The sequence below is a fragment of the Hypomesus nipponensis genome, chromosome 14, assembly GCF_054491055.1.
Source record: "Hypomesus nipponensis isolate SF chromosome 14, ASM5449105v1, whole genome shotgun sequence".
Lineage (NCBI taxonomy): Eukaryota > Metazoa > Chordata > Actinopteri > Osmeriformes > Osmeridae > Hypomesus > Hypomesus nipponensis.
Window position 1 is genome coordinate 5,085,706 of NC_140374.1, and position 22,692 is coordinate 5,108,397.

Below are 22,692 nucleotides of genomic sequence, written 5' to 3' on the forward strand. Positions count from 1 at the left end.
TTAAACTGAAATTTTATTTCCCAAAATATGAAAAAAATACAAATATTGAGCGACAACACAAAGACAAAATGAACAGGAGTCAAAAAGACAAATCATATTCAGATGGGGGATGGGTAAAGGTTAACTGGTCGGGGCTTCGGGGGGGTCAAAGGTCACGGGTCAGTTCATTAGGACCTCCATCTGAACCAATCGTGCGTTGGTGTCTCCGGCCATGCGGTATGGAATCATGCCAGCGAAGGTGATGAGGGCTCGCGCTTGACTACGCAGTTGCTAAGGACACAAAACAGACGACAGAGAACATGTTAGACACGGGAGCGACAAGGAGAGGCTTCTCACAAGCATCTAAAGTGTCACCTATGGATCTACGCAGCCTGAACTACACTATCTGTCCAGGAAGTGATCAGACAGCGATCAGATGGACATAGATTTTTTTACTGTTTACCCTCTCAACCTTAGATGCCACCAGCGTTGTATTAATAACAATACATTTGATTTGTAACGCGCCATCTTATTGAACCGCCAGTTCAGTGTGTGCTTACCGAGTCTCTGTCCTCCAGCGAGCGCTGGGGCCGCCCGGGCGTGCCTGTGGGCGCCCCCTTCAGACGCTTGTACTGGGTGAACAGGATGTTCATGGAGGCCAGCAGCACCTCCGACAGGTTGTGTCTCACCTGGAGAGGGAGGAGGAGGGGAGGAGGGGGCGGGGAGGAGGAGGGGGCGGGGAGGGGGAGGGGAGGAGGAGGGGGCGGGGAAGGAGGAGTAGGGGGCGGGGAGGAGGGGGGGGCGGGGAGGAGGAGGGGGGAAGGAGGAGGGGAGGAGGAGGGGAGGAGGAGGGGGCGGGGAAGGAGGAGTAGGGGGCGGGGAGGAGGAGGGGGCGGGGAGGAGGAGGGGGGGAAGGAGGAGTAGGGGGCGGGGAGGAGGAGGGGGGGGCGGGGAGGAGGAGGGGGGGGCGGGGAGGAGGAGGGGGGGGGAGGAGGAGGGGGGGAAGGAGGAGTAGGGGGCGGGGAGGAGGAGGGGGCGGGGAGGAGGAGGAGGGGAAGGAGGAGTAGGGGGCGGGGAGGAGGAGGGGGGGGCGGGGAGGAGGAGGGGGGGGGGAGGAGGAGGGGGGGAAGGAGGAGTAGGGGGCGGGGAGGAGGAGGGGGCGGGGAGGAGGAGGAGGGGAAGGAGGAGTAGGGGGCGGGGAGGAGGAGGGGGGGGCGGGGAGGAGGAGGGGGGGGGCGGGGGGGAGGAGGAGGGAGAACAGGGGGGGGAGAGGAACAGTTACAAACTCACGACTGTCCATCAAGACTGGAACTAAGGACATGCTTGTGTTTTCAATGACGGCAATTCCGATTGATCGATGACGGTTGGTTGAAGTGTGAAGTGGTGGCATGTCACTGCGGCCCCAGAACTCGCGTGAAAAAACACGTTTCATGTCGGACGGGCCAACGTCGCTCTCTCACCTCGTCACTGAAGTTCCTGAAGGCAGCGACCCTCTCCTCAACACTGTCCTGACTGAGGGGAACCAGCTTTAGCCTCTCCATCACCTGAGAGAGAGACAGACAGACAGACAGACAGACAGACAGAGAGAGAGAAAGTGAGGGAGAAAGATACAGAGAGGGGGATTAGAGGAAGGTGAGAGAGAGAGAGAGACAGAGACAGAGAGAGAAGAGACGGTCAGGTCCAGATGAACCTGCCAGTCTGCCACTAGGCCAGGCGTTCACTCACGTCATAGGCTCTGTCGATGTGGCCTGCGTGGTACTCATCGAAGAACGTCATGAGATCCAGCAGCAGGTAGAACGTGCTGTCTACTGACTTATCCCCTGCTACTCCCTGGGAACGGTACCTTCAACAGAGGGTCACACCGATGAGTGTGTGTGTGTGTGTCTATCCTACTTCTGGCCAGGGCTGTTTGTGCATGTCAACCTCAGTATAAAGCGAGGGCTGTGTGTGTGTGTGTGTGTACTTTTGTGCGTGTGTGTGTGTGGACTATTACCTCTCAGCAATAGCCAGGGCTGTGTTCTTTAATCTCTCCTTGTTGGACTGTGCTGCGCTGACCTGGGCGATGACCGGACTGAGCAGCCTGTTCATCAGCTCCAGAACCTTGTCTGGGTTCTACCGCCAGACAGGAACGAGAACCGCGGGGAGGAGCGGGAACAGCGACAGGTGCAGAAGACCACAGGGTTACAAAGGGACCTGGTGTTCTCCACTCAAATTCTGCTCTGGTTCAAGTAGCAGCTGGACAAGGCCTCTCAAAGAGATTCTGTGGAGTTGTTGTTGTTTTTGTTGCCTCACCTTGGCCAACTCGTAAAGTTTGACTGCCTCTTCAAACAGGCCCTTGTTCTCAGCCTCCAGGGCCACCTTGGTGATAATGGCCCGCGTGTCCCCAGCAAACTTGTCTATGACTCCTGGCTGTGGCCACACAAACACAGACCGACGTTCCTCAACCAAGCAAAATACTGGAATGCGTTTTAATGATGTAATTTTTTACTTGACTTATGCTTGTCTTCAACTTGCTCATCTTTGATATATATATTAATTTTATTATTATATTATTTTATATATATTAATATGTTTGAGATGTTATGTTTTGTTGTGTGCTACCCATGAAGGGTAGCTCTTAGTGACAACTAATGGGAATCCAAACAAACAAAAAAACATAAATGAAGCCTGCCATAAGCTGACATAACATCTCTCTCTGGTGTTCCAGAAGTGCCACCATGTGACCTACCTTCCTGCTCCCATCCTTCTCCAGTCTGCCTAGCAACATGTCAAACTGTAGGGGAGAAACAACCAATCAGAAACCCACATGCGTACCAGAAAAAAAGTCCAAAAAGTCTGTTTATCATCTGTGTGTGACAAACTCACCTCCCTGCTCTCGATGACCAGCTCACTGACACAGCGCATGAACATATTCTCTCCCTGGCTGTCCTTCTCGTTCCTGGAAACACACACGCGTGCCGTTAGGAAACAGTGAGTGAGGGCTGCGTGTCACACACCTTAGTGGAGCAGGTGGCCAGACTCCCCACAGGAAGTGAGCTCAGCGCTGGAGCGTACCTCAGGAAGTAGAAGTACTGCAGGGCCTCGCGGGGGTCGGTGGACTCGAACTTGCGCGTGTAGAGCATGAGAAGACGGATGAAGTTGAGGCGTCGCACCATCGGCGGATCGCCAGCCTCCTGACTCACTGAGACAGACACACAATATCTGCTACAATTGTTGTTGTTGTTATCTGCTACAAAATATTTGACGCTCCAATATGAATCAATATTACAAAGAAGAAGAATTTCGAATTAAACTATTCGTTAGACAATGGCAGGTTTTAGCGACTGAACTTGACTTCATAGAATCACTACTAAAACTGAGGAGAGAACATTCACACATCACTTCCTGCACTTCAAAATGAAAGCATCCCCTTTCACATTGTACACCTTCAAATTGCCATTAATAATTAACTGTTCTTAAACTAAACAACAAATCAGTTAGTTTACCCTTAACTTCAAATAATTAATTAATGTACAATAAAACTAATCTTCAATGAATAATAATTCACAACAATAATAAGCTATCATAATAATAGTTAATTAGCTCAAGTAATAATAATAACAATAATGTATTCATTTAGCAGACACTTTTATACAAAACCATGTACAGCACACCCGGGGCGGATTTTAATCTGCAATCTCTAGATCTGACGTTAATTAAACTAACTACTGAGCTATAACCTCCCCTTCCGGTAGCCAGTAGAGACAGGTAGCCCTACCCCCACCTCCAGTAGACAGACAGGTAGTCCTACCCCCCACCTCCAGTAGACAGACAGACAGTCCTACTCCCCACCTCCAGTAGACAGACAGGTAGTCCTACCCCCACCTCCAGTAGACAGACAGGTAGCCCTACCCCCCACCTCCAGTAGACAGACAGGTAGTCCTACCCCCACCTCCAGTAGACAGACAGACAGCCCTACCCCCACCTCTGGTAGAGCCAGGTGGCTGAGCGGTCAGGAATGTCACTTACGTAGCTGGGCGCTGTGTCCCGAGGCCTTGAGCAGCAGGCCCAGCTCGTACAGGACCAGAGCCACGTGGACGGCGTGGCTGCGGAGGCGCTCCACCCGGAACAGGAAGGCCACGGCCGCCTCGAACTGGGCCGTCAGGAACAGCACCTGGAAATACAGGTAGGGCTGCTGGCTCGCCGAGAAGTGAGACTCGCCTGTTTGGATGAGACGGAGCAGGAGACAGGAGGAAAAGACTCGTGTTAGGGTGGTGTGAGGCCGGTTTTTGGGGGGGAGCGAGTTTGGGTGTGGCACAGTCTGTTGGCTTTAGTGTAATAAATAACTTTTGTGAATAATATCTCCTTTATGGGTTTACACTTCTGTGCATTTGCACTGAGTAAATCATTCATGAGCTGAAGGGATGTTTATGACATGTCTGCGAACTGTATCTTGAGTACAGTCTAGGTCCTAGACTCCTAGGAGGTTATTTATGATATACTGAAGTATAAACAGATAGCGTCTGACACCGTGAAATGCAGCACTTAGTGATAAAAACAGATCCAATGTTTTTGGGAGACTTTTTTTTTTTTGGGGGGGGGGGGCATATCCTGCAAGAAACCTCCAAACTTTCTTCAACTAATGTACTTTTTAATTAAAAATGAACTAATCCCCTCCATCCGACCGCATGTTTTCAATGAACATGTCAGGCACTTTAAGACACCGACTTATCGCTCGGTCCCAGACGTTTTAAATTAAAAGGGAAAACAACGATGGGGCGATAGAGAGGTGCGGAAGATAGAGAGGTGCGGAAGGAAGAGACAGAGACAGACGGCGTGAGATTGAGAGAAACTCTCAAAAGACAGAGTAAAGATAAAGCTGTGAATCCTCCTGCAGGTGAGGCAGCCTCTCCCTCCCTCTGATAAGAGGGGAGAGTTAGAGGAGTGGAAGTCTGTTATCAGCAGCGTCCAGGCTGGATCCCTGAGGAGCCAGACGCAGGGGGCTGGCGCTAGCCGTCAGTCTCCTGCAGAGACGGCTTCTGCTGCCTGCCTGCTCTACTTCCTCCCTGGCTCAGCCCGAGGGTGAGCTGCTGGGTGAGCTGGAGGAGGGGAGGTGAACCCGGTGGTCGTTCGGAGGCTATTTCAGGCGCAGGTCACAGCAACAGCACAGGTGGGAAGGCCATGCACACGCAGGTGGGAGAAAATTACAGGGATGCACGCACGCGCACACACACACACACAGACAGACAGAGACAGAGAGACACACACACCGTAGTCCTCGAGAAGCTGCTTCTGGAGCTGGGGCAGGGTCAGTCTGTCCTGCGGGGCACTGCTGCCATCGTCGTCAAAACACACCTGGTTCAGCTGGGGAGGGAAGAAGACGACACACTTACTAAGAGTAAAACTTCCTTCAACTCCGGAACATTCTCTCCCTTTAGCTGAAAAGGAATACACTTTCTTTATTAGCAGGCTACTAAAGGGTACATTTGCCAATGCAGACGGACGATTTAGCAATCCATAGTTAAGACGTGACACGTCCCACTGAAACATTAAAAAGACATCAAAACAAAACAACAAAAAAAAAACAAGCATCGTTGTGGCTGTTAGCGTGGTGGTTAGCATAGCGGTTAGCGTAGCATTCGCTCGTCGCTCGTCACCTTGAGCCAGAGGTAGTCCTCGGTTTTGTCGGCCACCTCGCCGTGGTTGTCGCTGATGTCACACTTCCCTATCAGGCAGAAGACGGCCCTCTTGTAGGGGTCGGCGCTGTTCCTCAGCACGCGGCGGTAGTGGAGCCGCAGCTTGGACTCTGTGGCCGGGGCCAATCTGGAGGGGGAGGGCAGCCACCTTCATCACTACAATGTTTCACTGCACAGGAGGTCTCCATATGCAGCTGTTACAGTAATTCTAGACCACTTTTTGTCACTGAAAATACTTAAGCAACAAGCACTTTGACTATGACTTGCTTCCATAGATTCTATGCTTTTCCGGTCTTTCTCAAGATATGTGTTGCCCAAGTCCGTAAACAACCTCCCAAACGCACGATTACGTAGGTCAATGTAAATGACATGACATAAACACAACCCAGATCCAGTAGTACAGAAATGGACGTTTCCCAGAAGTCTGTGGGGCGTGTCCTAGCATCCTACCGTCTGTCCGGACTGTTCATGTACTCCTGGAACCAGGTCTTGAAGTCCCCCAGCTGGTGCTGGGCCCTGTTGACCACCTGCATGGCGGCGCCCATGTCTCCGCAGCGCAGACAGAAGTAGATCAAAGCCCAGACGGGGTGACCCTCCACCTCCCCGTCCTGGACACACACAGGGTTCGTGTCACATCATGATACGCTAATTAGAACTGCTTTCACATTGATATTGTGCTACATTCCTGCTCATTTCCAAAATGTGCATCCAAATAAAGTGGGTCCTCTTATTCACCAAAATTCAGTGCATCTTCTCAAAGAATAAATACAAATAAATAAAGAAAACAATAAAGAAAATGTAGCAGAACTTTAACAGGGCACTATTTTCCATTGTGTAAATATATTTTAGAAAGCAAAAAAAAAAACGTTGATACTATGAACGGAATGACGCATTTTAAATATCACTCCATCACGCAAATGTAATCGTGGGAAGCCACGATCGTGATCGTGATTCAAATGTGATTCATTGTGCAGCCCTAGTGTGCGCGCGCATGTGTGTGTAGACAGTACCTGCATGCCAGGCATGGGTCCGGGCAGCTTGATGTTGAGGAAGCTGCGGACCAGCTGGTAGGTCCCTGGTACCCCCCCCAGCTGAGCCTGCTGCAGGTTCCCAAACACCGTCACCATGGTGTAGTTCTTATAGCTGGGGGGGGGTGGAGACAGGCAGGGAGTTTAGACACAAACACGCTGAGAGCGGATGGCCAGGCAGCTGTAAATGACACACACACACACACCTGTTCTCCAGGAACTGCAGGGCCTGCGTCACAAAGGCCATCTGTGTGTCCACGGCTGTGCGGCTCTTCAGAGTGTCCTTGGCCGGAACCAGCAACACATCTGTCATCTGCCTCACCATCAGCCACATGTCTGACACGTTCTACACACACACGCACACACACCTCTTTAGTCAATCCAGCAGGCATGAATACCACGAAGATGCCCCACAAGCAGCCCACGGTGATGTCCAGGTGATGACGGGTGAGCTCCTACCTTGTCGTCCAGGCTGTCGGCTACAGAAGCACACAGATCTCCCAGGTTGGGCTGGACGTGGCCGCCCACGATCTTCTCATTAAAGATGTAGATCTGGGGGAGAGGAGAGGAGGAAGACGGGAGAGGAAGTATACGGAGAGAGAGGGACAGAGAGGGGGGAGGGATGGTTAAATACCGCCCAGTTCTGGCTCCAGGCACCCGAGCGACACCCCTAGGAGCGCAGGGTGAAGTGGTGGACGATGAAGAACAGCACGAGGAGGATGAACACATTCAGCAGCTCGTCGAAGAAGATGGCAAACACCAAGAAAATGACTCCGCAGGCAATGTGACGACACATGTCCACTCCCAAACAGGAGGCCCTCTCCTCTGCCCTCCTCGCACTGGGTGTGTGTGCGCGCGCGACAGAGTGTGTGAGAGAGTGTGGGGCTTAGCCGGATGGATCGTCACCGTCCCCCCTCCTCCAGAAGCGAGGTCATTACCCAGCATTCCCTGTGCTCGGCCAGCAGATCAATGAGTCTGATCGACCGCAGCCTCGCTGACAATGACCCCATTCAGGGTGGATGCTGGGTAGCTCTAATCACCCGGCTGCAGCAGCAGCAGCTTTCTGACATGGGGCTCTTCACGGGGCTTTTGTGCTTTACTGGGGGAGAGAGAGGCCGCGTCGAGAGAGCGGGAATGTAGGGCAGAGAGAGAGAGAGAAAGAGGAGGGGAGGACGTGGAGGAAAAGGCCCGGGCGGGGAATCGAACCCGAGTCCTTGTGACAAGGCCACGGCCGCGCTTATAACCGCACCAGCAGTTTGCAGCCTCTGCGTTATCTTGTACCTGCCCAACGAGCTATGTGGGATCGTGTCGGACACGCTATTGAATAAATCAGTTTAACATGAGGGAACATGTTGATACTTTATAAGATTGAGGTCAAATTTATAGAGGTTGTCTGTAAATGTGGTGTCTAAACTATATCATATAATTCCTACAAATGGTCTGTACATGTGGTGTTGTCTAATTGTATTATAACACACACACATGTGTAGGTGTAACAGCAGGGTGACTGACCTGTCGTCCATATGCCACTTCCACGCTGTCCAGGGCACTCCTGCCAGGAACAGCTACCTCACTCACAAAGCTGGGCTGCAACACAGAGACACAAACAAGGACTGATGGGAGGGGGTGCACACTCCAATACACACACACTCTCCAATACACACACACACTCCAACACGCACACACACCAGTGGGATAATTAGGCAGACGAGCGACCTCAGTAAGCCTTACAGAGAAAGCGGCTACGAGGCTAAAGAGTTCTTTAAAACGGAGAAACATTGGCTGAACGTGCGTGTGCGCGCGCGCGCGCGTGTGTGTGTACGGTCTCATGTTCGTTGTGTCGTTACTCCACAGCAGAGACCAATGTAGCGTGAAAGCCATAGAGAGCAGAGCTCTCGCTTGGACGAACACATTCTCACAGACATGAGACAAAGAACAGCAGGCCACACCCAGTGACGGTGCACCGTAAACAGAGCCTCGGCTGTTGTGTCCTGTTCCTGGTAAAGGGACTGCAGCGGGACAATCGCGTGGGCCTTATAAACGCGATCAAAGCCGGCATTCTGCGGGAGCCATGTTCTTGGAATATGTTGCGAACGGCAGGCGATACATGGAAAAAAGATAATGTGTCAAACGCGGGTTACTTATTCATTGGGTGGTAATGGGGCTGCGCGGACAAACGGTCCAATCAGAGCCCTCTGACTCAGGAGACGGTCCTCGCGAGCGGTGCCCCTTCGCAGAGCGAGGTCGCGACGCGATGCCGCGAACGACAAAACGAGCGACAGCCGCTAAACTTCCTTTACTCAACCCCATCAGATAAGATGGCCCCCGGAATGTTTACTGAATGGAGCTGCGCGCGCGCGCGCGTGCGTCTGGGTGTGGGTGGGTGTTGCTGCAGGCTGGTAGCTGCAGGCTGGTAGCTTTGCGACGAGATCGACCTCCATGTTCTGGGTCTTGATCCATTATTTAAAACAGGAGGGCTGCCATCCATGTTTGATGATGTTTCGGGGGGGGAGGAAAGAGGTGAGGAAGGGGAGTGGCCAGGGGGAGCGGGGGGGGGGGGGGGGAGAGAGGTGAGGAAGGGGAGTGGCCAGGGGGAGCTGGGGGGGGAAGAGAGAGGTGAGGAAGGGGAGTGGCCAGGGGGAGCTGGGGGGGGAAGAGAGAGGTGAGGAAGGGGAGTGGCCAGGGGGAGCTGGGGGGGGAAGAGAGAGGTGAGGAAGGGGAGTGGCCAGGGGGAGCGGAAGGGGAGATGTACTGCATGTGCGCAGTTGATACGTTAATAGTACGGCAGTGGCTTAGTACATAGTACGGAATTTGATAAGTATGCAGCACGGAACTTTATAAGTATGCATGTACGGCAGTTGCTTGGTACGTTAGTTGATAAGTATATGCGGCAGCAGTTTGGTGTGTGGTGCTCGGCTGCGGTGTGGTGCGCGGGCGGGCGGGTGTCCAGCAGGTGGCGCCCCTGACCTCGGCGTCGTGGCTGAAGTCCAGCGCGTCCTCCCCGGCCCCCAGCAGGGTGTGCAACACCCTCTGCTTCACCTGCTCCCACTGCACCAGCATGGACTCCCTGTGGTACTCCTCCGCCAGCAGGAACGTCTGGAGGGGGGAATGAGAGACAGAGACACAGAGAGAGAGAGAGACACAGAGAGAGAGAGAGAGAGAGAGAGAGAGAGAGAGAGAGAGAGAGAGAGAGAGAGACACAGAGAGAGAGAGAGAGACACAGAGAGAGAGAGAGAGAGAGAGAGAGAGAGAGAGAGAGAGAGAGAGAGAGAGAGAGAGAGAGAGAGAGAGAGAGAGAGAGAGAGAGAGAGAGAGAGAGAGAGAGAGAGAGAGAGAGAGAGAGAGAGAGAGAGAGAGAGAGAGAGAGAGAGAGAGAGAGAGAGAGAGAGAGAGAGAGAGAGAGAGAGAGAGAGAGAGAGAGAGAATCAAAAGGAGAAAGATGAGACTGATCAGATACAGACCACTTTGACAGAGGGGTGTGTGTGTGTCAGAATTGGGTTACAGACCAGGGGAGATGTGACACTTTATAAATAGCTAGTTAAGCTAGCCCCGCTAACCTCTCCCACTGGGAGAACTCTTGTCTCCAACACCTCTCTCTCACTCCCTCCCCCCTTCCCTTCCCCTCCCCTCCCCTCCCCCAGGCTTCCTGAAACTCCACAGGGGGACCGAGATACAGGGGGCTGGCCTGGAGGCTCACAGTGGGCTGGCTGAGACTCTTGACAGATCGTGTTACTTCACTGTCTGTGGAGTTGGAACAGGGACAGTGTTAAGTGGGTCTGTGTTCCTGGCAGGCACAAATTTAGCACCAGCGCCCCATTACAACAGGACCAAGTCTATTTCTCTCTCCTGCTCTGCAGGGACAGGACATACTAATGGGAACTTACGCTAATTAGACCTGCTCTGAACCTTCTCATCCACACCCAGGAGCTTGCACGCGCACACACGATGCGTTTCTGATGTAAAACATGAAAGGGACAGGTGTGAGTGACACATCCCTGTGTGGGTGTGGTCGAGCAGTATGTGTATTCATACATAAGATGGCTGCCGTACGCATCGTGCGTTTCTGCATAGGGCCTTCATTAGGGCCTCCATAGGGCCTTCATTAAGGCCTGCATAGGGCCTTCATTAGGAACTGCATAGGGCCTTCATTAGGAACTGCATAGGGCCTTCATTAGGGCCTGCATAGGGTCTTCATTAGAGCTTTCATAGGGCCTGCATAGGGCCTTCATTAGGGCCTGCATAGGGCCTTCATTAAGGCCTGCATAGGGCCTTCATTAGGAACTGCATAGGGCCTTCATTAGGGCCTGCATAGGGCCTTCATTAGGGCCTGCATAGGGCCTTCATTAGGGCCTGCATAGGGCCTTCATTAGGGCCTGCATAGGGCCTTCATTAGGGCCTGCATAGGGCCTTCATTAGGGCCTGCATAGGGCCTTCATTAGGGCCTGCATAGGGCCTTCATTAGGGCCTGCATAGGGCCTTCATAGGGCCTGCATAGGGCCTTCATAGGGCGGGGAGGAGCAGAAGATGGTACTCACCCTGCGACGGGACTCCTCAATGGCCGACAGCAGTGCATTGTCCCTCTCATTCTTCAGGAAACCCTGGAAGAGACACACACACACACACACACACACAGGTTAAACCGATGTAGGAGTCGCACAGATGCCGATTTTGAGGCAGTTTGAAGCTTGCCCCCCTCCCCACCCCCCCTTATCATCTAAAACAAGCAAGTTGAGCACAAATGATCAACATTAAGTGAACAATCTCAAGAACGCCAACGGCTGCTCCTACGGCTGCCTCTGTCTTTCGGCACAGACACGCGTTTCACGATAACGGCGGCCTGTAGAGAACGTTCTGCCTCCTTCCGCGGGCCGTCGTCGGCGCTCCACGCCAACACGCCCAGGAGCAGCACGTACGCAGGCAGCGCGGCGCGCGCGGGGGTGGGGTCACCATCTGGGGCCGCTCAGACGGTTCACTGGGAGCCGATGAGGAGCGCCAGGCCTGGCGTGACAGTGACAGACTCGAGGAGACGTGGGCCGATTCGTTTCCCCAGTTAATTATCGCCGCACGTCTCTCCTCGGCGAGAGCAGGCGGTTTCCAGAGGCTCATCTGAATCTCATCTGTCCTCCCCTCCCCCTCTCTTCCACCCTGCCTCCTCCCTCCCCTCCCCTCCCCTCCCCTATAGGCCTTGGCCCTCGCCCCTGTTCATCCCCTACATCACGTCAGCAGACAATATGCCAGAAACGGTCCATACATACATATATATATATATATATATATCCATCCATCTATATCTATATATACATCCATCCATCTATGTCAATATATCTATATATATGGAAGGATGGATGTATATATAGATGGTTTCTGGCATATTGTTTGCTGACGTGATGGAGGGGATGGACAAATATATATATATATATATATATATATATATATATATATCCATTCATCCTTTATTCTATCCCCCAATTCATCCAATCCCTAATGTGGAAGACTCTAGACCACCATCAGAAAGCGGATGCAGAGGATGGAAGGAAGGGAGGGAAGGAGGATAGATGGAGGAGTGGAACAGGGATGGTGAGGCCAGCGACGTCCTGTAGCCGTTATCCCACATCTCGCAGAGAGACGGCTGGAGAACTGGGGCAGACCAAGAAAGACCTCCACCCACCCATCCATCCCTCCTCCTCCTCCTCCTCCAGCTCTTCCTCCCCACCCCCTCATCCCTCCTCCTCTCCCACCCCTCCATCCTGCCTCCTCCTCCGGTCACCTCATCCACCCTTGCTCTTTCTGCCCCTCCTCCTCCTCCTCCTCTTCCTGCCATCCTCCCCTCCACCGTGCCACTCAGACAATTCTTGCTCAGTCATTGTGCTGCCGTCTCTGCCTGGCATGGTGGGGGAGGGGGAGGAGAGGGTGGCGGCGCCCCCTTCTGGCCACCCTGCAACAGCACATCAGGAACAGGTTCTACCCAGTTTCCTTCTCACCCCAGGAGAGGGCTCACAATGGGGCTATTTATAACTCTGGCTGCTCAGGTCAGGGCTCGGAAGACACACACACAAGCACGCACGCACGCACGCAGTATAGCTTTTAATGTACTGCACAGGTGCACACACACGTCGCCTCGCGTCAGAATAATTCCCAACGCGAGCAACTAGCCGTCAGTGTGGCGACCAGGCGGGCGCGCTACGCTACTAGCCTGACGCCGCCATCGACGGCTACCTCTCTGGGCTCTCACACACACACACACACACACACGACTGCACGGATCCCCACCACAGCCCTGTTGCCTGGGTGATCCTGTCCGGACCGCCCTCTCCGTCTCCTCGGAGAGCTGCTTCCTCCAGGGCCGGTGGTGGGGGGTGGGGGGGGTGGGGTGGGTGGGGGGGGGTGGGGTGGGGGGGGGGTGGGGTGGGTGGGGGGGGGGTGGGGTGGGTGGGGCGGGCCACAAGAGCCACCTCAGCATCCAGAACATTCTGATCCGCGTTCTCCTTGTTCCCCCGAAAACGGATCGAAACCGCGGGGGCGTCGCGTCGATCGACGCCGTCTACGGTGACGGTGGATCGCCACGACGACGTGGCGTCCCAGAGAAACGACAGAGCCGGCGAGTAGCCGGTCGTCCTCTTCATTCACGGAGACGTGCGTGTTACACGCGTGTGCAGCCGCGACACACTCTCCCTCCCCCCTCCCTCCCCTCCCCCCCCCCCCCCGCCCAGGGCTTGGTCTGGCACACAGGAACACTCCCTTATTCATCTTACACAGCCATGGAAAGTCACTTCCAGCACACTCTATATCATCTGTTTTACATTAGCGGTAGACTGGACACTTCTTTTTGATATGGATTTGATTATCCCGCAGTGCCGTGCACATGTAATAAAGAAAGCACATTTCAATTCAGTAGTCAGAGATATTCACATACAAGCCAGGGTATAGAGTATCTATATATGCAGATAAAAGCCAGACTGGAGTGGATCTTTACGAGGAGATAATAGCAGGAGATAACTGAGGCGATGGATGTCGTCTTCGTTAAACATGAGACAATGAGACGGAGGACTGAAACCCCACCCTTCTTCCCCCACTTCCTGTGTGGGGGAGAAGCCTTCGTCATGCAGGACATCCCCACTATCATCATCATCATCATCATCATCACCATCCTTAGTGCGACTATCATCATCATCATCATCCTTAGTATGACTCCAATCATCATCATTATCATCATCATTATCATCATCATTATCATCATCCTTAGTATGACCATCATCATCATCCTTAGTATGACCATCATCATCATCATCATCCTTAGTATGACCATCATCATCATCATCATCCTTAGTATGACCATCATCATCATCCTTAGTATGACCATCATCATCATCATCATCCTTAGTATGACCATCATCATCATCATCATCCTTAGTATGACCATCATCATCATCCTTAGTATGACCATCATCATCATCATCCTTAGTACGAGCATCATCATCATCCTCCCCACAGCCAGAAAGGCAGGCAGACCAGGAGGAAGAGCAGAAAGCTGACAGACAAAGCAAGAGAGACAACGCTCCAACAAGCAGGCGATACTCACTCACACTGCTGCTCAGCCAGCCAGCCAGCCAGAGAGGAGGAAGAGAGAGAGAGAGAGAGCGAGCGAGAGAGAGGTGCCAGCCGTACACAGGCCCTGCCTGTCCCTGCCGCCCTCCAGCTCCCTCTGAAGACGAGACGCCATTCTGGGGCGTTCCCTCCCAGGCGTCCGGGGGCCAGAATGGCGGCCGGCGGCATCACATCTCCCAGCCTAGCTGGGCCGGCAGCGTGAACCCGAGGAAGTGCCACGGCCCGGGTTACCGTCGGCTGTTTTATTGTCGGAGGAATGTACCAAGTCAACTCTCACACACGGGGATGGGGGGGGGGGGGGGGGAGGAGTGACTATCCAACCTACACAGTTGCTCTGCTCTCCATCACTTAAACCATCCCTCCCTCCCTCCCTTCCGCAGCTCTGCCCTCCTCTCCGTTGTGCTCGTTTCTTCCTCCTTTTATCCATCTATGCATCCTTCCTTTTTTTACTCCTCCCCTGGCGCAATGCAATTATGGTAATGGATTTTTTTTCCCTCTCTGCTGATGGCTTCCGACATCCTGTCTTGAAATTGGGCTAATAATCCTCTTAAGAGTCATGTTTAGTTAATGAGGTGGGGGCACACTCAGACACACACACACACATGGACAGAAGCACACACACACATGGACAGTTGCACACACACACACACAGCAATTTGAGCAGCACTGCTTTAGCAGCTGTGCTTATCAGACTGTGGCCATAGAATGCATGCCTTCACTGTAGCCACTCAGAGAGGGGGATGGGTTGGAGAAAGAGGAAGAGAGAATCGGTAAGGGGAGAAAGGAGTGAGTGGGTAGGGGGAGGGAGAGAGTGAACAGGGGGGAGGGATGGAGAGGGAGTAGGGGGGATGGAGAGGGAGTAGGGGGGAGGGATGGAGAGGGAGTAGGGGGGGATGGAGAGGGAGTAGGGGGGAGGGATGGAGAGGGAGTAGGGGGGGGATGGAGAGGGAGTAGGGGGGAGGGATGGAGAGGGAGTAGGGGGGGATGGAGAGGGAGTAGGGGGGAGGGATGGAGAGGGAGTAGGGGGGGATGGAGAGGGAGTAGGGAGGGATGGAGAGGGAGTAGGGGGGAGGGATGGAGAGGGAGTAGGGGGGAGGGATGGAGAGGGAGTAGGGGGGAGGGATGGAGAGGGAGTAGGGGGGATGGAGAGGGAGTAGGGGGGGGATGGAGAGGGAGTAGGGGGATGGGATGGAGAGGGAGTAGGGGGGGATGGAGAGGGAGTAGGGGGGAGGGATGGAGAGGGAGTAGGGGGGGATGGAGAGGGAGTAGGGAGGGATGGAGAGGGAGTAGGGGGGAGGGATGGAGAGGGAGTAGGGGGGGATGGAGAGGGAGTAGGGGGGGATGGAGAGGGAGTAGGGGGGGATGGAGAGGGAGTAGGGGGGGATGGAGAGAGTGAATAGGGGGGAGGGATGGAGAGGGAGTAGGGGGGAGGGATGGAGAGGGAGTAGGGGGGATGGAGAGGGAGTAGGGGGGAGGGATGGAGAGGGAGTAGGGGGGGGATGGAGAGGGAGTAGGGGGGAGGGATGGAGAGGGAGTAGGGGGGGGATGGAGAGGGAGTAGGGGGGAGGGATGGAGAGGGAGTAGGGGGGGATGGAGAGGGAGTAGGGGGGAGGGATGGAGAGGGAGTAGGGGGGGATGGAGAGGGAGTAGGGAGGGATGGAGAGGGAGTAGGGGGGAGGGATGGAGAGGGAGTAGGGGAGGGATGGAGAGGGAGTAGGGGGGAGGGATGGAGAGGGAGTAGGGGGGAGGGATGTAGAGGGAGTAGGGGAGGGATGGAGAGGGAGTAGGGGGGGGATGGAGAGGGAGTAGGGGGGGGATGGAGAGGGAGTAGGGGGGGATGGAGAGGGAGTAGGGGGGGATGGAGAGGGAGTAGGGGGGGATGGAGAGGGAGTAGGGGGGAGGGATGGAGAGGGAGTAGGGGGGGATGGAGAGGGAGTAGGGGAGGGATGGAGAGGGAGTAGGGGGGGATGGAGAGGGAGTAGGGGGGGATGGAGAGGGAGTAGGGGGGGGATGGAGAGGGAGTAGGGGGGGGATGGAGAGGGAGTAGGGGGGGATGGAGAGGGAGTAGGGGGGGATGGAGAGGGAGTAGGGGGGGATGGAGAGGGAGTAGGGGAGGGATGGAGAGGGAGTAGGGGGGGATGGAGAGGGAGTAGGGGGGGGGGATGGAGAGGGAGTAGGGGGGGATGGAGAGGGAGTAGGGGGGAGGGATGGAGAGGGAGTAGGGGGGGATGGAGAGGGAGTAGGGGGGGATGGAGAGGGAGTAGGGGGGGATGGAGAGGGAGTAGGGGGGAGGGATGGAGAGGGAGTAGGGGGGGATGGAGAGGGAGTAGGGGAGGGATGGAGAGGGAGTAGGGGGGGGATGGAGAGGGAGTAGGGGAGGGATGGAGAGGGAGTAGGGGAGGGATGGAGAGGGAGTAGGGGGGAGGGATGGAGAGGGAGTAGGGGGGGGGATGGAGAGGGAGTAGGGGGGAGGGATGGAGAGGGAGTAGGGGAGGGATGGAGAGGGAGTAGGGGGGAGGGATGGAGAGGGAGTAGGGGGGGGATGGAGAGGGAGTAGGGGGGAGGGATGGAGAGGGAGTAGGGGGGGATGGAGAGGGAGTAGGGAGGGATGGAGAGGGAGTAGGGGGGAGGGATGGAGAGGGAGTAGGGGGGAGGGATGGAGAGGGAGTAGGGGGGAGGGATGGAGAGGGAGTAGGGGAGGGATGGAGAGGGAGTAGGGGGGGATGGAGAGGGAGTAGGGGGGGATGGAGAGGGAGTAGGGGGGGATGGAGAGGGAGTAGGGGGGGATGGAGAGGGAGTAGGGGGGGATGGAGAGAGTGAATAGGGGGGAGGGATGGAGAGGGAGTAGGGGGGGATGGAGAGAGACAGCTAGAGCAGAAAAAGATGGAATAGAAAAACTGAGGGCAGAGGAAACTGAAAATTCTCCTGTCCGCCATTTTAGCGCTTTCATATTCAGCGCTACATCTGCGTTGCATTCCCAGTATATCGCATTAACTCTTTATACGTCCATGCATCTATCCCTACCTTTCAGCCGTCTCTCCCTTATGCTTTTCCTCCCACTCTCTCTTTGTCTCTTTCAATAATGCACCCTCACCACCTGAAAACACACACACACACCCACACATACACACTGAAAACCAACCACCAACAGCTTTGATGTTGTGAGTGGAGATGGTGAACCTTTGTGTCGTGACCTCATGTGTGTTGGCGGAGGATGGTTGAGGAGAGACGCATGCTGGAAAGTTCTTCGTCTACTGCCTCCACCCTAACTCTCTCATCTTTGGCCACACACACACACACACACCTTGCCGTGTGGCGAGTGACCACCTGCCTACACGCCAACATGCACAAACTAACACACCATAATACGCATTAGAATCCATTCACGTGGTGATAGAAAGCTTAACAACAGACAAAGCCGAGAACATAGGAAATACAGTATATATACACATTTATATGTATATAGGGTAAAGCTACACGGTAAAGTAATAGCAAAGGTGGAGGGGCACAAAAAACGGTAACAGGGGATGGAGGATGAAACCCGGCAGGGTGGAGGGGATGAGGGACAGGAAGTATGATAACCAGGAAAGGGGCGGAGGGATGGCAGATGGCCCAGAGAGGAGACTGATACTGGACACTGACCACTCCAGACGCACGGCCACTCAGCAGAGTCCACACGCCTCCTTCTGCTGCTGCCAGGGGCTAAGTGCTCTACCCATCAGAGACACACCCCGACACAGGCCCCCCTGTCCTTGTGACACACACACACACACGCACGCACACCTCAGCAGACCAAACGCACCGAAAACAAAACTGTCCACCAACCAGACTGTTTACCTCCAGTCTCCTTATGCTCCTTCCTTCCTCTCTACCCCCCCCCCCCCACACACACACACACACACACACACACACATTCAAGACGAGAAAATCAATACCATCCATCACCACCTCGCCCCCTGCCTCCATCTCGCACAGACACCACAAAACTGGACTCATCTATACCTCGTCCGCATGCCATTCCCAGAGAAACAACAAGCTACACAAATCAGAATCGCTTTGTTCGCCAAATGTACAGTGCACCCAGGAATGTGACCAGGTGACACAGTGCAGCGGAACAAAGTTAAAGCCACTTCACCATCAACAGCCACTCGGGAAGTCAACCAGTGTGCAGACTAGAAAAGAACAACACATGACACTGGCAATACCTCTCACCACTGCAGTAACGTACAACGTCGCGTCGCTAGGAACACTGCTCACATCACCCCCCCAGGCCCTGATGACAGGGCCAGAGAGAGAGTATTGGGCTACCGATGAGTCACGTCACCTCTTTGTCGAGTGACTGGGGCCATTCCACACAGCGAGACGGTTATCACCGTCATAGCAGTTGTAGTGAGTCAGACTGGGCTGGCTGGAAAGGGGACAGCTATCACCGACATGGAGGGAACAATAGGACCTGGGTCAGCTGGGGTGTGTCATCGTGGCAGAATGTCACGTTGGGGTGGTGGTGAGATCTATCCACGCGTGACTCGACAACAACATTGTTTGATACCCTCACAAGTTCAGGTTGCCCCTGAATCCTTGACCGACCCCTGGACACTCACACGAAGCATGGCAGTAGCTCGTTACCTGCATCAACTGGTCAGTGATAGTGTCTGTAGGTATATGGTTATCTGTGAAGATCTCTGACATTGCTTGTTAAAAGAGCTATACAAATTAATTTGACTTTATAGTGATCTAGAAAATACCTAACATACCACAAGTTAAAACACACAGCGTCAGATAGGGAAGGTTTAGTGAGGCCTAAGGATGTGTACCTGGATGTCTGAGGCCTAATTAAGGATGTGTACCTGAGGCCTGATTAAGGATGTGTACCTGGATGTCTGAGGCCGGATTAAGGATATGTACCTGGATGTCTGAGGCCTAATTAAGGATGTGTACCCGAGGCTTGATTAAAGATGTGTACCTGAATGTCTGAGGCCCGATTAAGGATGTGTACCTGGATTTCTGAGGCCTGATTAAGGACGTGTACCCGAGGCTTGATTAAAGATGTATACCTGGATGTCTGAGGCCTGATTAAGGATGTGTACCTGAGGCCTGATTAAGGATGTGTACCCAGATGTCTGAGGCCTGATTAAGTATGTGTACCTGAGGCCTGATTAAGGATGTGTACCTGAGGCCTGTTTACGGATGTGTACCTGGATGTCTGAGGCCTGATTAACGATGTGTACCCGAGGCTTGATTAAAGGTGTGTACCTGAATGTCTGAAGCCCGATTAAGGATGTGTACCTGGATGTCTGAGGCCTGATTAAGGATGTGTACTTGAGGCCTGATTAAAGATGTGTTCCTGTATGTCTGAGGCCTGATTAAGGATGTGTACCTGAGGCCTGATTAAGGTTGTATACCTGAGGCATGATTGAGAATGTGCACCCAGATGTCTGAGGCCTGATTAAGTATGTGTACCTGAGGCCTGATTAAGGATGTGTACCTGAGGCCTGATTAAGGATGTGTACTTGAGGCCTGATTAAGGATGTGTACCTGAGGCCTGATTAAGGATGTGTACCTGAGGCCTGATTAAGGATGTGTACCTGAGGCCTGATTAAGGATGTGTACCTGAGGCCTGATTAAGGATGTGTATCTGAGGCCTGATTAAGGATGTGTACCTGAGGCCTAATTAAGGATGTGTACCTGAGGCCTGATTAAGGATGTGTGCCTGAGGCCTGATTAAGGATGTGTACCTGGATGTCTGTGTCCTTGACTGGCTCCAGGGGTTCGAAGGTGGTGGCAGCGCTGAGGCTCTCCAGCCTCTGGGAGATATGGAAGATGTCCAGCCCTCGGGAGCCCAGCAGGATGGACCTGAGGAGAGACGGGGAGAGGCACGATTACATGCATAACCATTGTGGTTCCTGGTTAGGTATGCATGTATGCGTGTATTGTATACAGCATTATGGCATGAACCTTGGTGACCTCTAGATGGCAGCATAGTCATGAATGTATCTTTTTGGGGTGGATGATAAACACACAAACACTTACTCCCAACTGCACAAATCTACCTCCATCATGCTCTTTCACACACACCGCCCCCCCCCCCCCCCCACCCCCACACATACACAGCGTTTAGGTACTAGACTAGTCTAACCCACCAGGACCCAGAGGACAGAGATGTCTTACGCTTTCACGTCGGCTGCATCCTGAGAGGTGCGTGTGAGGGTGCGCGAGCGTAGTCTCTCCCCCGCCTGCTGGATCTCCTGCAGGTTTCTCTCCACGTGGGGGAGCTCAGACACCGCCTCTGTCTCAGCAGCCAGCTGCTCTGCCTGCTGCAACAGCTCCCCAAAGCCCTCTGTTTCCATGGCTAGCGGTGCTGTGCACGAGAGGGAGAGGACACTGGTGTTAAGACAAGCCGTTGGAAGCGCCCGTGAGATGATCATCTCTACTTTGAGATCTCTCTCTCATTGAAAACACGACAACAGAGTCATGGTGGGATGTTTCTAAATTAGAATATTGTGATTGTTATTCCACGTAAATGGCAGAACGTCTTTTTAGTGTGTGGTCGATGGCATCGGGAATGGAGTAGGATTTAGACCGAAAACTGTGTTTACCTAAAGCCTCCAAGGTAAAACATTCTCCTTCGGGTTAGTACGAGAAGTAACTAGATCACTAAACGTAGGTGTCATATGGAGTAGATTAATATTACATATGTATGTCATTTTACTATTCCTACCTACAAATTTGAATAATCTCGGGATCTAATCTGTAGGGTCAACAAACTTCTCGCGCGCAGCCACGCGATGACAGCTGTTTATGGATGAGGGTATAAAGTATCGTCTTTGTCATGAGCTACATTAACCCATTTCCTTTTGTAACCTACACGGATTAGGATAATCATCTAACCCACATTATGCGTCAATTCTTATTTTGCTTCAAATGCATTAACTTCATGCATTAGCTCCATCTGACTGAATGGCCACAACAGCTAGGCTAGCTATCATTGCATGGCTAGGCCGCTTATGTAGGAATGAATGATAGCTTGCTAGAAAGGCAGAGCTCCAGTCTGGCTCTGACAGGCTATAACGCCACGCGACATGAATGTGTGCTACAAATGTTATGAGCTAAACTATAACTTACGTGACCCTTTGACAAATAGAAATGTGTCTCCCTTGTACCTCCAAACTCCGTTTTTATAGTTCCTTGCTAGTGCATTAGCCAACACTATCTCGTTTACCCCGGCACTTCGAGATTACACTGATTGGACAACTCTTCTTCGTTGGTTTAGTAGTCTTTGGTAGCCTACGTATGGTTAGAGTCGCCCTCTACCGTTCTGGGGTGCAGCAAATGACCAACTTGGTATTAAACAATTACATGTGATTTTAATGTTGATTCCGGTTACTCGTACAGAATCGTGAGTTGTAATGCACGTAGCTCTAATCAATCCTACACATACAATTTCTAACCTTAATAAACGGGTACATAGTTCAACCAGTCCCCACTCATGTATAAAATAGGAACATGTAAATGATACCCCAGAGCTCATTTTTTTCTTACCAACTCAAGGAACTTAAACTAGGAAGATTACTTTCAAGTAGGGTGACGCATTTGATTTCGTCTGACTTGGCAGTGACAATATTTGACTGCCTCAGTATGAGTTAATCAAATCCAAGTTAAACCACCCTGAAAACCAAATGCCCCGCTCCCTGTAACTGCAATAATGACTCAAATAGTTTGTCTTTTAGTTGCAATTTATTACATTTTTAAAGTAACAAGTACAAAAATTAGTGCATCTCATAGATGGCCTGCAGTTCTACACATTGCCACATGGCGTCCCTCATCACTGACAGCAGGTCTTGTCGCAGGTCTTCCCTTTGCACACGCACCCGGAGGCGCACTTGCTGCACCCGGCTGGACAGCAGGAGCAGCAGCCTGCATTAGGAGAAGGGAGGAACGCAAAGGACAGTTGATTATGTAGCGATTAGCAACACCTGTGACCCATGTCTAGAATTGACCCACGATCTCTAGTCTTACTGAAAGGTCCGCAATTTATTTTTCAAAAAAACATGTTTAATACAATTGTTAAACTCACTGGTCTTCTTGCAAGATGTGCAGGCGCAGTTAGTGCAGCTACAGTTACCACCGCAGTTGCATGATCCAGCTATGAAGAAAATAACAAATACAATTTAACAGACGAAGAGAAACCTTAACACAAGATTAAAAATAACGTCTGTTGAAATGACATGCTAGTAGTAAAAGCTTACTCTTGGAGCATTCACATGGATCCATTTTTCAGTTTAGTTCGGTTTCTCTGGAGTAGACAGGTGTGATGATATCGTCGTTGTGAGATGGTCAAGTGTAAACATTTGCTCTCCGAGTGGCGTTTTTATAGCGGATGGGTTTTACGGACCGAGTGCAAAAAC

General features: G+C 52.8%; 2 protein-coding genes across 4 annotated transcripts; both read right to left on the reverse strand.

The window, feature by feature from the left end:
• On the reverse strand, positions 1-21,544 carry nup93 (nucleoporin 93). Of its 3 annotated transcripts, none has more exons than XM_084672882.1 (23): positions 21,448-21,544; positions 20,456-20,645; positions 20,023-20,140; positions 11,218-11,280; positions 10,567-10,635; positions 9,650-9,778; positions 8,195-8,269; positions 7,142-7,234; positions 6,889-7,028; positions 6,665-6,797; positions 6,105-6,262; positions 5,616-5,781; positions 5,229-5,322; positions 3,988-4,179; positions 3,034-3,160; positions 2,845-2,917; positions 2,708-2,752; positions 2,272-2,388; positions 1,973-2,091; positions 1,705-1,822; positions 1,440-1,523; positions 540-668; positions 1-270 (listed from the first exon to the last, which is right to left on the reverse strand). In XM_084672882.1, the coding sequence occupies exons 2-23, from the start codon at positions 20,632-20,634 to the stop codon at positions 160-162; spliced, it is 2,532 nt and encodes an 843-aa protein (XP_084529008.1). In that variant the 5' UTR covers positions 20,635-20,645; positions 21,448-21,544; the 3' UTR covers positions 1-159. The 3 variants fall into 3 exon arrangements, with proteins under 3 accessions (XP_084529008.1, XP_084529007.1, XP_084529009.1); XM_084672881.1 differs by having other exon boundaries at positions 21,410-21,542; XM_084672883.1 differs by lacking the exon at positions 10,567-10,635 and having other exon boundaries at positions 21,410-21,542.
• Positions 21,545-22,002: 458 nt separating this feature from the next.
• Positions 22,003-22,692, reverse strand: mt2 (metallothionein 2). The gene is made up of 3 exons (XM_084672191.1): positions 22,534-22,692; positions 22,362-22,430; positions 22,003-22,201 (listed from the first exon to the last, which is right to left on the reverse strand). The coding sequence occupies exons 1-3, from the start codon at positions 22,556-22,558 to the stop codon at positions 22,110-22,112; spliced, it is 186 nt and encodes a 61-aa protein (XP_084528317.1). The 5' UTR covers positions 22,559-22,692; the 3' UTR covers positions 22,003-22,109.

What these genes read in the sequence shown, in the direction of transcription:
- mt2 (XM_084672191.1), bottom strand. Translation starts at nt 22,558, where the DNA reads ATGGATCCATGTGAATGCTCCAAGA. An exon ending in TCCATGTGAATGCTCCAAGA is followed by an intron (nt 22,431 to 22,533) that starts GTAAGCTTTTAC and finishes TTTTCTTCATAG; the next exon opens with CTGGATCATGCAACTGCGGT. An exon ending in CACATCTTGCAAGAAGACCA is followed by an intron (nt 22,202 to 22,361) that starts GTGAGTTTAACA and finishes CTCCTAATGCAG; the next exon opens with GCTGCTGCTCCTGCTGTCCA.
- nup93 (XM_084672882.1), bottom strand. Translation starts at nt 20,634, where the DNA reads ATGGAAACAGAGGGCTTTGGGGAGCTGTTGCAGCAGGCAGAGCAGCTG. An exon ending in ACTTCAGCCACGACGCCGAG is followed by an intron (nt 8,270 to 9,649) that starts GTCAGGGGCGCC and finishes TCTGTGTTGCAG; the next exon opens with CCCAGCTTTGTGAGTGAGGT. An exon ending in CAGTACTTCTACTTCCTGAG is followed by an intron (nt 2,918 to 3,033) that starts GTACGCTCCAGC and finishes GTGTGTTTCCAG; the next exon opens with GAACGAGAAGGACAGCCAGG.